Raw genomic sequence first — 14,118 nt, forward strand, 5'->3', positions numbered from 1 at the left:
AGCGGTGGCCCAATTTGAGCTTCGCATCCACACAGGAACCAGAGTCCTCCACAGAGCCACACTGTTCACTTCAATAGCAGTTGGAATAAAATACACTGTAGCACAGCGGTCTCCAACCTTTTTTGCGCCACGGACCGGTTTATGCCCGACAATATTTTCACGGACCGGCCTTTAAGGTGTCGCGGATAAATACAACAAAATAAAACCGGTACTGGTACCAAAAAAAGAAGATTTATTCATAACACACGTGAAAAGACCCAGGAAAACCGAGTTAACGATCAAAACGATAACAAAATAACGCTGAAAACCGATAAAACCCTGAAAACCAAACATTTCACACCTGAGCCTCAACTCTCGCGGCCCGGTACCAAACGACTCACGGACCGGTACCGGTCCGAGGCCCGGGGGTTGAGGACCGCTGCTGTAGCATATCAACTTCATTCAGAAAAAGAAAGTTAACTGCACAGAACCTCCTCTTATCTGCAGATGATGTGGTTCTGTTGGCTTCATCGGGTGGGGGCCTCCAACCCACACTGCAGCAGACCCCACCCTAGTGTGAAGACAAGAGTCTGAGGCCATGGTCCTCAGCTGGAGAAGGGCAAAGTGCCTACTTCAGCTCAGGCACAGATTTATAGCTGCTTTGAGATTATTATGTTATTCCCGATTGAATAAAAAAATCAGGTTGTAACCAAATATAAAACTAAGGTATGATTATCATCGCTTTTGTCCTTGTTTAATATTTATTCTATATTTGTTATAGTCTTTACTCAAAATAGTTGCCATTTAAAATAAACTGTGTAAAAAGGATTTTCAGCCAATAATGTATCTTCTTCCCATGAAGTTTCCTTATTTATTTTATGATTATTATTTTAAACACACTGCTATTGTTTCCATACATACGTAACTACTAAAGATGACCTTTACTGCACGTCTCCCTCTTTCTCTCTCCTCTTTGCTGTCTCTATCCAATAAAGGAAAAATACTAAATATAATATTTACAAAAACAGAGAGAATGACTGTTCTGCTGTGTGAAATCATTAGGACTGTAATATGGCTAAAACACAATTCTCCCTCACACCAACTAAGATCACAGTATCGCACACAAGCTCTGTAAATATGAATTACAAAAAATAAAAACAAAAACCTTCATTAAAACTAACAATAAAGCCTGAAACTGGTTTTTGAAACCTGAACTCTCCAAGTAAATGGACTGGTTCTTATATGGTGCTTTTCTCAAAGTGCTTTACACAACTTGCACATTCACCCATTCACACCAGCAATCCAGGCATGCAGACTGGGATCAAACCACCAGCCTTCAAGTTAGTAGGTGACCTGCTCTAGCAAGTACTGAAGCAAGTGCTGCAGCCAAATAATACGTAAATGCCACAGATATGGGACAGAGGAGCACGAGGTGTGAGATCTGCATGAAGACCAAGCTGTGCGTGTCTGTGTATGTGTGTGTGTGTTATTGCAACCCTTTTGATTTAAAATTACAAAAGTGTGTTTGTCCAAATACTTTTACATCTGACTACTTCAGGCATCTAAATTCTTTAAGTTTGAGTTTTAGTCGACTAACTGTGATACGATTATAATCTAAAGTTCGTATAATTGAAATATGAAGCGTAAAAGTTTGTTTTTACCACAGAAAGTTGTCCTATATGGCTTACAAAGTGTCTTATTATGGTGTCTCAGTGTGGGGAAAGAGTCACAACTCACAGTCATTTCTATCCAGCAGGTTTTCTGTGCACAGCCTGTGATCAGCTGGATTTAAGTCAAAGTCAAAGTCAAAGTCAAAGTCAACTTTATTTGTCGATTCTGCCACATGTACAGGACATACAGAGAATAGAAATTGCGTTACTCTCAATCCCTAGATAAATAGCAAATGAACATTTAAATATAATTAAATATAAAAGTGATTAAAAATGCAAGTAAAATAATTAAAAAGTAAAAATTTAAATAAATACAATTTTACATATAACAAGAAAGCTATACAATATACAATATAATGGGTAAGTGACATTGAGTGTAAACCAGGCAGAGTAGTGCAAATAGGCAAATAGTGCAAATGGAGATTTAGTAATGTACGGTAAGAGAAAGTGTAACAACAAAGTCTTATGAGGTAATGGCAGTCCAATGCTCCACAAAGTGACTGGTAACTGGTGCAGGCCAGTGAGTGAGTCAGAGAGTGTGTGTGTTTGTGTGTGTGTGACAGAGTTCAGTGAGACCGTGGAGGAGAGAGGGGAGAGGGGGCAGAATCGGGAGGGAGTTAACCCCAGTCAATTCAACTTAGAAATACCTACTTGGGTAATAGTTACAACAAATGTATACGTTATTAATAAAAATGATGATTCAATCTTCCTCCCAACCACAAAGTGGTAGCGAGATCTTTTCCATCCATTTTAACGAGGTAATTGCAGGCTAGCCAACACGTTACCAGGCTAACAGCTGACTGAGGAATCAGCTGACTGAACCTGCTACCAGGGTAACCAGATAAAATGGGGCCGAAGAGGACACCGACAGCTGAGGAAGTCGAGGACATTAAAAAGTCCCTTGACTTCATAATGGAGGAAATTTCTACTATCAGGTTGCAGCAGAAAAATATCATTGAAATTGTGGAGGAGGTAAAGCTCCTCCGCATCCAAAATGCCGAAAAAGATAAAAAGATTGCATACCTGGAAAGTAAGGTCGCTGACCTGGAACAATACTCCAGGATAAACGACGTCATCATCACTGGGCTCCATATTAAACCCCGGTCATACGCTCAGGCGGTGACCGCTGACAGCAACGAGGAACCTGGAGAGCTTGACATTAGCTCCACGGAACAACAGGTGGCTGCTTTCCTGCGGTCCAAAGGGATTGCCCTGGACTGTAACTCTGTCGAAGCATGCCACCCTCTTCCCAGGAGGAACGGCAACATACCGGCTATTATATTAAGGTTTGTAAATCGAAAGCACAAGGTTACGCTGCTGAAACAAGGAAGAAAATTAAAAGGATCTAATGTCTTTATCAATGAACATCTAACCAAACACAACGCTGAAATAGCCAAAAAAGCGCGACACCTTAAGAAGCTGGGAAAAATCCAAGGCACTTGGACGACGAACTGCAAAATATTCATTAAACTAAACGGATCACCAGAGGAAGCCAAAGTTCTGACCATTAAAAATATGGCGGATCTCGAAAAATATCAGTGAGCAACACGATCTGGACGGCAAACAAGGTAACAGACAACCAGACACTCACTTATGACACACACTGGAAGGAAGAACTCAGATACATCTGGAAGAATCAGCTGCATCAGTCAGACAGTTGCAGAATATGATCAATTGGAACTGAAAACATTTAACTATATGGATCACAATACACATGACTTGGAATATGAAATAGATCCAGACAACAACTTTTTCTCATCTAACAATAACAATTGCTGCTACTATACAAATAAAGACTACAATCAGAGGATTAAAACTGAGAATAAATTATCAATTATCCACTTTAACTGTAGAAGTCTCTATGCTAATTTTAGTCATATCAAAGAATATCTTAACCAGTTTTCACATCCATTTAGTGTCATTGCCTTATCAGAAACTTGGATCAATATGGAAAAAGGAACAGACTTTGAACTGGAGGGTTATGAATTCACATTTATAACTAGGCGAAACAAAGGAGGAGGAGGAGTGGCCTTGTATGTGGACAAATCCTTGAAATTTAATGTGGTGGAAAAGATGACGATGGTGATTGATAATGTACTAGAATGTATTACAGTTGAAATTTGTAAAGAAAAAAGTAAAAATGTAATCATTAGCTGTATATACAGAGCTCCAGGTAGTAGTGTTGAGACATTTAAAGACTGGATAGAAGAAACATTTATTGAAATAGCTCGCAAAAAAGTTTTCATTTGTGGAGACTTCAATATTGATTTGCTAAACCCAAATAAACATAAAACCACTGAGGAATTTATAAACACAATGCACTGTATGAATCTATTCCCTAAAATTACTAGACCTACCAGGATTACATCACATTGTGCAACTCTCATAGACAACATTTTTGCAAATGACATTGAAAATAAGACTGTAAGTGGACTCCTGATTAACGACATAAGTGACCATCTGCCAATTTTTACAATCTATGATAGGAATTACAAGATCAATAAAATGGACAGTAAAAAAGAGTACAGACGAGTAAGAACAGAAGAAAGAATGAATGCATTTAAAAAAGATTTATTGAAGGAAAACTGGGGTGAAGTATATCAGGAACAGGACGTTAATAGTGCTTATAATAAATTCCTTAGAATATTTACATTACTGTACAATACCAACTGTCCAATAAAGCAATATAGTAGGAAACAGAAATATATGGACTGTGCATGGATAACAAAAGGTCTGCAAAATGCATGTATAAAGAAAAATGCTCTATACAGAGAGTTCTTAAGAACGAGAACTAAAGATGCTGAAATCAGATACAAAAGATATAAAAATAGGTTAACTAATATACTTAGATTTAGTAAAATGGAATACTATAAGAACTGTTACGAGTTCAAAATTGGGGATGGAAACAAGAGAAAAAACCACAATAACAACACTGGTCCGGCCGGGTTGAGTCAAACGATGATTTTAATGATCACACGTGTGGGAGATGGACACTGTATGCAGACAGCCTCTGATCTCAAAATGGTGGAGCATTGCTCAAACTTTTATAGCGTCTGGTGCCTCCACCTTATCATAAAAAGCCTAAACATTCGCATGCTTTCTCTCACACGGCGTCTAAGCTACGACCTTGGCTCCCTGTTTATCTGCTCCTGCTGAGATGGGGCAGAAAACTCCAGCATATTCTGTTCTCTTCTAATCAGACAAATAAGACAATAACTCTCTGCGAACAGTATTTCTTATAACTCAGCAGTATAATGCATCATAAAACAATGTCATTCATTCACAACAAGTCAGCAGTTTAATGTAATGCAAATCAGTTTAGCTAATGTAATAGTTATCAGCTTCTTCTAATTCAGGAGGAAAATGCAAACTAAACTACATAATAATTCACAATCTTTAATTCGGGGTATAACATGGCATAAAATAACACTACAATCCAACAGAAGCAATTAGATATAAATAGAAATAATAATAAAAGATTATGGGAAATCCTGAACAGTGTTATAAAATGTGGGACTGGACAAAAGAACTATCCCAAGTATTTCATTTGTAATGACCATGAAGAATACAATATGGATGTTGTGGCAAATAGTCTCAATGAATTCTTTGTAACTGCTGGACCAAATTTAGCAAGAACAATCACTCATCCTGGGAAAGCACAGGAAAAACCCGATACACTGATTGACAGAAATCCATATTCTATGTTTCTCACAGCCGTTGATGAAAATGAAGTTCTTGAAATTGTCAAAAAATGTAAAAATCACAAATCTTTGGATTGTAATGATATTGATATGATAGTGGTTAAAAGAGTCATTGAGGCTATTATAAAACCATTTACATACATCTGTAATTTATCATTTCAAACTGGTCGATTTCCAGACAGAATGAAAATAGCAAAAGTTATACCTCTATACAAATCTGGAAACAAACACCATTTCACAAACTACAGGCCTGTCTCTTTACTACCTCAATTCTCAAAAGTTCTTGAAAAACTGTTTAAAAACAGACTGGAAAAATTTATAGATAAACATAAACTACTCACTGAGAGTCAGTACGGATTCAGATCAAGCAGATCAACATCATCGGCACTATTAGATTCAATAGAATACATCACAAATTCCACAGACAAAAAGCAATATGTGGCTGGGTTATTCATAGACTTGACAAAGGCATTTGACACTATAGATCATGATATATTAATAAGAAAACTGGAACGTTATGGTGTCAGAGGGGTAGTTTTAGATTGGGTCCGGAGTTATTTAAGTGACAGAAAGCAGTTTGTGAAAATAAATGGTGGTTGCTCCTTATGTATGGACATTGCTTGTGGTGTACCCCAAGGGTCAGTTTTGGGTCCAAAATTCTTCAACTTGTACATTAACGACATCTGTAAAGTGTCCAAAGTATTAAAAATGGTTCTCTTTGCTGACGATACAAACATTTTTTGCTCTGGTGATGATCTGCAGAATTTATTGGAGGATATGACTAATGAAATAAGTAAAGTGAAGTTCTGGCTTGATAAAAACAAATTATCATTAAATTTGAATAAATCTAAACTGATGTTATTTGGAAATAGTAGTTTAAATACTAATGCAAAGATTCCAATAAATGGTGTTGATATTGAAAGAGTCAGTGAAAATAAATTTCTGGGGGTAATAATAGATGAAAAACTTAACTGGAGAGCTCACGTAAGATATATTCATTCCAAAGTATCACGAAGCATTGCAGTACTAAACAAGGCAAAACAGGTATTCGACAGAACATCACTTCATATTCTCTACTGTTCACTGGTTTCACCATACTTAAGCTATTGTGCAGAGGTCTGGGGCAATAACTATAAAACCACATTACATTCACTTTTTACTCTTCAAAAAAAAGCAATTCGAATCATCCACAATGCAGGTTATAGGGAACATACAAACTCACTATTTTTGCAGTCTGAAATATTGAAAATTGACGATATAGTGAAATTCCAAACAGCACAAATTGTATTCAAAGCAAAAAATAAAGAACTGCCAGGTAATATTCAGAGTATGTTTTTTTTGAAAGAAGGAAGTTATAATTTAAGGGGTTTTTGTAACTTCAAAACAATGAAGGTACGTACTACAAGAAAAGGCTTTTGTGTTTCTGTTCATGGAGTGAAACTATGGAACAAACTGAATATGGAATTAAAGCAATGTCCAAACATAAAACTGTTCAAAAAGAGTTATAAAAATATGATCTTCTCGATCTATAAAGAAAAGGAAAATATTTAAATTAAGTGAATGTCTCTATTTAAAAACAAACAAACAAACAAAAAATTCATGATGTGATATTATAGTATATAGTATATCAGAAATCTGTTCACTATTTTTATTACAAATTATATCAGTAAGGAAGCTGACTAAATATTCACTGATAATTTATGGGACAGGGGTGGGATTAAATAAGTGTATACTTCTTCCCACTCCCTTTCAACATGTAAATTAATCAGAATGGTTTTTTGTATGTAATTTGTATAGTATTTTTTTTCTCTCTTATTTCTTTTCTAAATGTACTTGTATATTGTTCACATGTTGAAATAAATTACCAATCAATCAATCAATCAATCAATCAATCAATCAATCAATCAATCGATCAATCAATCAATCAATCCAGATCAAACCTTTGGACACAAAGAGGCTTAAACATCTTCAAAATGACTAAAAGCCTGAACTTACAACTCATACAATACAAAACTGTCCATGGAGCACACTACACAGAAGAAAGGATGTGAGGCACGCAGAGTCAAGCATATGCTCAGGCATTTCCACTGAGAACTACATGCATGCTATGTGGTCCCGTATGCCTGTGCAGAGGTTCTGGCAGAGGATACGTAAAGACCTTTCCACATGATTGTGTTTGCTGCAGCCCACACATGGAAGCAAATGCATCATATTCCTTCCTGCCCAATGCATTGGAAAAAAAAATATCCTCATGAGGTGGAATTTAAAAAATGGTTTGTGTATTACTCAATATAGAAATGTACTTCTAGATTAGCTTGGAGAAAACGTCTGCCTCCTCAAACAACAGAATTGGATGAATTTATTCATTCAACTTTCTTATTCTGCACAAAAACAAAGGTGTATACAAAATGTTTGAACATGCACACGGGCCTGTTTTATTCTTAGCACCATGCCTGTGTTAGTAATAATCATTCTGAACCAGGGTAGGCAACACGAGAACCTGGGACTGTTATGAAGGGACACACCAGAAAGCTAAATTCAGCTGGCTCAGTATTAATTCATCATACTAAATAATACTCATTTGATCTCTCACTCGCTGCTAGTAGGAGTAGATGTTAGGCAGTGAAAATGTGAAACAGGTATACACTGTTATTTCATTAATGTTCCTGAGAACATTGTGAACAAAATGTACAGATGTTTGCAAAATGTCATAGATTTACTGAAAGTGCTACTGCAGTTCTGCCTGTAGGTCAATTTCTTCATCTGCAGGTTTTCAGTTTGTTTTCTCAGTGAGACAAAGTTAGTTTGTTTGGGTTTGAACATCTGCATTACTGTAATCGTCACTCAGAGGGTGTAAGTATCTACATATGTTAAACTTCATAACTGACAATGTTTGCACACATGTAAGTCCAAATATGTCTCCTTATATGTGGAAATAAGAATAAAAATCCAGCTGAAATCATTCCTGTCTCGCTCTCTCTTACTACAGTTTCTATATCTAAAAGCACGAGTTCACACTGCAATAGTTTTACACCCTTAATATGTACACACTGTCTACAGAGAAAATAAAGTCAGTATGATAGGAGGGTAGCGTGAGTCTGTCATTTCAAAGGAGCTGTATCTGTAGCATCCATTTATACCAGTAAATGTTTTTACATCCCTAAAGTTTAAAATCGTAAGTAAAATCAAAGCAATGCGTTGAGTAGTGTAACAAATTACTTTTTCAAGTAAATAATTAAATAACCTACTGCATTACTATAAATTAAAGTAATGAGTAATTGTTACAGAGTATAGCATGGTGGAAAAGGATGGAGAGAATCCCCACTAAGCTTTTGGGTTGGCATTTCTTTAGATTTTGTTTTGTATTAATTGCATGCTTTGGTGTTTTTTGTGTTTGATGCGAGGTGTGGGCCACACCCATGTGGGAGTGGAGATTCTACTCTAGTCCAGCTGCCAGCTATTTGGAGTTTAATACAGGGAGCAGCTGATTGGGGAGGATTGGAGCCCTTCTCTATAAAGGGGAGAGGAAAGAGGAAGTAGGGGTTGTCGTTGTTTTTTTTTGGTAGGACACTGGTGAAGCAGGGAAGCTTCGAAGATCCAGGATGAAGTGTGCACATTTTAATGGAAAAGATTTTTAACCTGGCCTGGTTTTGCTTTTAAAATAAACTGAGGATGTTGGAGGGAGGACTCATTCTTATTGGGATGTGAGTGGATGTGCTGGAAGGCAGGAAAACAAACACTGGACTGGAGACTCTCTGTGCCCCTGACAAGGAAACTGGACCAGTTTTGGGGAAGTTCCAGCTCCCAGGATGTGATGTGGAGACCCAGCCTCGAACGAAGTCAGGCCTGAAAAGGTGGGTGGCAAGCCTTTTTGAGGAAGCTGCAGGATTGATACGTTTTGGCTGCTTGTTCTTCCGAGTGACCACCTTTCCCCTGTTTGTAACCAGGCTAACAACCCTGACCGCGGTGGCTTTGGGCCTTGGATTCCTGGCCAGAGTTGTGTCTTCAGCCAGTAGTTTTACCCGGAGAAAGAACAAATAAATCTTGTGTAACCCATTACAGTGTGCGTGTGGTGGTTCGTTACTGGTCAATATTAGAGCTACTACTTTCTTGTACGGAGGCCATTTTGGGCCTTACGTAACATAATGTCTAATACATTGCTTTTTGAGTGTATCATGTGTGTATGGATCAGGAAATGACATAACAAGTACAGGCACAAGCAGAGGGTGAAATGTTAGAACAGCAATATTTCTACTTGACAAATGTCTATAAACTAAAGCATCCTGGGCGACACCCAGGGGAGGAGCACCAGAGAGGAGGAAGAAATCTGGCTCTTAATCCACTGCCCAGATGCCATTGTTTACTGATGTCTACCGAAGGGCAGACATTCCTTTTCAAGAGTTCCTGTCAAAAACACCACCAAACGGCTAAAAGTTCAGCTTTGGAACAGAGCATGTCTGTGTCGGTAAACATGACGACATTTAAATCCACCAAGTGGATCCAATATGAGAATTTGTTAGTACGAGGATAATCTCAGCTCATTATGGACCCAGTCAAAACAATACACCTGTGCTAATTTATCTATGACCAGCCGAATGTGTAAATATGATAACCACTGTAGATAAGGTGCAGATGAGGTGACAGGTTAATGTGAAATACCCATCCATCCATCCATGCATGCATCGATCCGTGCATGCATGCATGCATCCATCCATCCATCCATCCATGCATCCATCCATCCGTGCATCCATCCATCCATCCATCCATTTTGCACCACTTATCTGGTTTCAGGTCACAGGGGAAGCAGTCTGAGAAGAGAAGCCCAGACTTTCCTTACCCTGGCTACCTCGTCCAGCTCATGCAACCAGAAGATCCCCAGACTCTGCTTCCATTGCAAAGGGTATGGCAGTGGGATTGCGGAGATCTTTAAAGTGTTCCTTTTACAGCCTGCTTATATCCTCTGTTGAAGTCAGCAGCATCCCACTGCCGCTGCATACAATGTGAGTAAAGCACTGCTTTCCCCTCCTGAGTCGACTGATGGTTTGCCAGAATCACTTTTAGGCCAACTGAAAGTCTTATTGAGCTACTGTCAATCAGCCACTGTCAGAGCTGCACTCCATTTGGCTTGCTGGGACCTGTCCATCTTAAATGTTTCCATTCAATTTTATTTATACAGCGTGACAACAACAGGTGATTCATACTGTAAGGGACTGATCACTAGGGCTGGGTTTCGTCACTGATTTCTAGAACTGATTCAATTCGGATTCACAAGGTCCCGATTTGGTTCAATTTTGACTCAGACACTCAGAAATATTATAATTATGATCATTTATCACTACATATCCATATCTATGTATAAAAACAAAGCTGACACTTGTGAGACTTCATCGAAGGTGTAAGCACCACAGCAGATGCCTTTGTGTCAAAGTAACTGAAGATAAGAGACAGAAAAATATGAAGGAGATGTTCCTGGCCTGGCTTTATAAAGTCAGTTCTGCAGTAGATCAAAAACTGAAGAAAACATGAATCAACATAAGAACATGATTACCTGATGCTGCTGAAGTAAAGCAGAGCAAAGTTACAGAGGTTTCATTAGAGACACGGCTAAGAGTTTTGCAATTTGGCATCATTTGTAAAAGTTTCAACATCTTTGGTACTGAACAGCAGAAATGAGGCTTTATTGTCAGAGATCATTTTTGAAGAAAAACAAACAAACAAAAATAGACAGCGGGCGACAGCACTGTACACAACAGTAGACTGGTGCATAATAAGCAAGCGAATTATGCAGAAACAGATTTTTGATGGTTAACTGATCTTGAAGTACAACTGGGAGAGAGAAAAAGCTGTGCAGGAAGGGTGATTTTTATCATGGTGGAAGCAAAACAACCAAGTAAGCGGGAATTCATATACTATAAGAAGATAAGCCACTACATTAAGTAAAACCATCCTGCTTCTGAGTGTTCTGCCTCATTACGTTACTCAGCTTCTAATAAAATGAGCCAATGAGCCTTTGTGTCATAGACCATGTTTTCATGAACACCTGTTTGCTTTGCACTGATTCTGACTCTTGGTGGCGCTGTCACTTGGTGTTCGCTCGCTCTGTGGTAGAGTATTACTTCCTGTTCCTGCTCAAACACAGTGGTGTTTCTGAGTAGCTTATTTGCTTAGCGATTTAATTAACAACTTTTAAATACATTCTTCTTTCATAGTATAATCTTCACGTGCTTCCTCCGAAGCACACTTTCTGTGTACTCACTACCTAATTTATAGCCAAAGTATTCACTCACTGTCTCTGTACTGTCTCGCTAGCCTAGCTTAGCTCGTAGCCGACTCGTTAGCACCATGGCTACTTCACCTGTCCCTCCTGCACTTTCTTGCTCATTGTGTCAGATGTTTAGTTACTCCTCGGCCTCCTTTAGCAGTAATGATATCTGTAACAAATGTAGCATATTTGCAGCGCTGGAGGCCAGGATTACTGAATTGGAGACTCGGCTTCGCACCCTTCATTCACCCGCAGCTAGCCAGGCCCCTGTAGCTGGTGCAGCCGAAAATAGCGTAGGCCCCGCTAGCTGTTCCCCGGCAGACCCCAAGCAGCTGGGGAATCAGGGCGGCTGGGTCACGGTGAGGAGGAAGCATAGTCCTAAACAGAAGCCCCAGGTACACCACCAACCCGTTCATGTGTCTAACCGTTTTTCCCCACTCGGCGACACACCCGCCGGGGGTCAAACTCTGGTAATTGGCGATTCTGTTCTCAGACATGTGAAGCTAGAGACACCGGCAACCATAGTCAATTGTCTTCCAGGGGCCAGAGCAGGCGACATTGAAGGAAATTTAAAACTGCTGGCTAAGGGTAAACGTAAATTCAGTAAAATCATAATTCACGTCGGCAGTAATGACACCCGGTTACGCCAATCGGAGGTCACTAAAATCAATATTGAATCGGTGTGCAACTTTGCCAAAACAATGTCGGACTCTGTAGTTTTCTCTGGTCCCCTCCCCAATCAGACCAGGAGTGACATGTTTAGCCGCATGTTCTCCTTAAATTGCTGGCTGTCTGAGTGGTGTCCCAGAAACGATGTGGGCTTCATAGATAATTGGCAAACCTTCTGGAGGAAACCTGGTCTTGTTAGGAGAGACGGCATCCATCCCACTTTGGATGGAGCAGCTCTCATTTCTAGAAATATGGACAAATTTATTAAACCCCCCAAAATATGACTATCCAGAGTTGGGACCAGGAAGCAGAGTTGCAGTCCTACACGCCTCTCTGCAGCTTCTCTCCTCCTGCTACCCCCCCCAAAAACCCATCTCCATAGAGACTGTGTCAGCTTCCAAAAAGACAAAAAACAAACTAAAAACCAGCAACAAACAACTTAAACATAAACAATCACAAAGAAAGAACAATACAGTATCCACATCTGAACCAAAGAGTAAAACAGCGAAATGTGGATTATTAAATATTAGGTCTCTCTCCTCCAAGTCTCTGTTAGTACATGACTTAATAATTAATCAACAAATTGATTTACTCTGCCTTACAGAAACCTGGTTGCAGCAGGATGATTATGTTAGTTTAAATGAATCAACACCCCCGAGCCATTCTAACTACCAGAAATCTCGAAGCACAGGCCGAGGGGGCGGTGTGGCAGCAATTTTTCACACCAGCCTATTAATTAATGAAAGACCAAGACAGACTTTTAATTCATTTGAAAGCCTGATGCTTAACATTGTCCACCCCAGCTGTGAAACTCAGAAACCAGTCTTACTTGTTATCATCTATCGTCCACCTGGGCCTTACACAGAGTTTCTGTCTGATTTCTCAGACTTTATATCTAATTTAGTTCTGAGCTCAGATAAAATAATTATTGTGGGTGATTTTAACATCCATGTAGATGCTAAAAATGACAGCCTCAACATGGCATTTAATCTGTTATTAGACTCAATTGGTTTCTCTCAAAATGTAAAAGAACCCACCCACCACTTTAATCACACTCTAGATCTTGTTTTAACATATGGCATAGAAACGGAACATTTAACAGTGTTTCCTGAAAACCCTCTGCTGTCTGATCATTTCCTGATAACATTTACTTTTACAATAATTGATTACACAGCGGTGAAGAGTAGACTTTATCAAAGTAGATGTCTTTCTGAAAGCACCGTAACTAAGTTTAAGAATATAATCCACCCACTGTTATCATCTTCAATGCCCTGTACCAACACAGAGCAGAGTAGCTATCTGAACGCTACCCCAACAGAGGTCGATTATCTTGTTAATAATTTCACCTCCTCACTACGTACGACTCTGGATACTGTAGCTCCTGTGAAAACTAAGGCCTCAAATCAGAAGTACCTGACTCCGTGGTATAATTCTGAAACACGTACCCTAAAGCAGATGACTCGTAATCTGGAGAGGAAATGGCGTGTCACAAATCTAGAGGATCATCATTTAGCCTGGAGAAATAGTTTGCTGCTTTATAAGAAAGCCCTCCGCAAAGCCAGAACATCTTACTATTCATCACTGATTGAAGAAAATAAGAACAACCCTAGGTTTCTCTTCAGCACTGTAGCCAGGCTGACAAAAAGTCAGAGCTCTTTTGAGCCAACCATCCCTTTAACGTTAACTAGTAATGACTTCATGAACTTCTTCACAAATAAAATTTTTATCATTAGAGAAAAAATTACCAATAATCATCCCACAGATGTAATATTATCTACAGCTACTCTTAGTACCATTGATATTAAGTTAGACTCTTTTTCTCCAATTGATCTTTCTG

General features: G+C 38.9%; 2 protein-coding genes across 2 annotated transcripts in view; one reads left to right on the forward strand and one right to left on the reverse strand.

Annotated features, from left to right (window-relative positions):
• Positions 1–14,118, reverse strand: part of reck (reversion-inducing-cysteine-rich protein with kazal motifs) — a 100,405-nt gene that overhangs the window by 70,774 nt on the left and 15,513 nt on the right. The gene's annotated exons all lie outside the window — the stretch shown is intronic.
• LOC147321369 (uncharacterized) lies at positions 2,447–3,223 on the forward strand. The gene has a single exon (XM_086305072.1). The coding sequence runs from the start codon at positions 2,496–2,498 to the stop codon at positions 3,189–3,191; it is 696 nt and encodes a 231-aa protein (XP_086161198.1). The 5' UTR covers positions 2,447–2,495; the 3' UTR covers positions 3,192–3,223.

This window comes from Aulonocara sp. 'chitande type north' Nkhata Bay, linkage group LG9 (assembly GCF_057382095.1).
Source record: "Aulonocara sp. 'chitande type north' Nkhata Bay isolate Kocher_YH1m ecotype deep benthic linkage group LG9, A_spYH_male_GT1.1, whole genome shotgun sequence".
Taxonomy (NCBI): domain Eukaryota; kingdom Metazoa; phylum Chordata; class Actinopteri; order Cichliformes; family Cichlidae; genus Aulonocara; species Aulonocara sp. 'chitande type north' Nkhata Bay.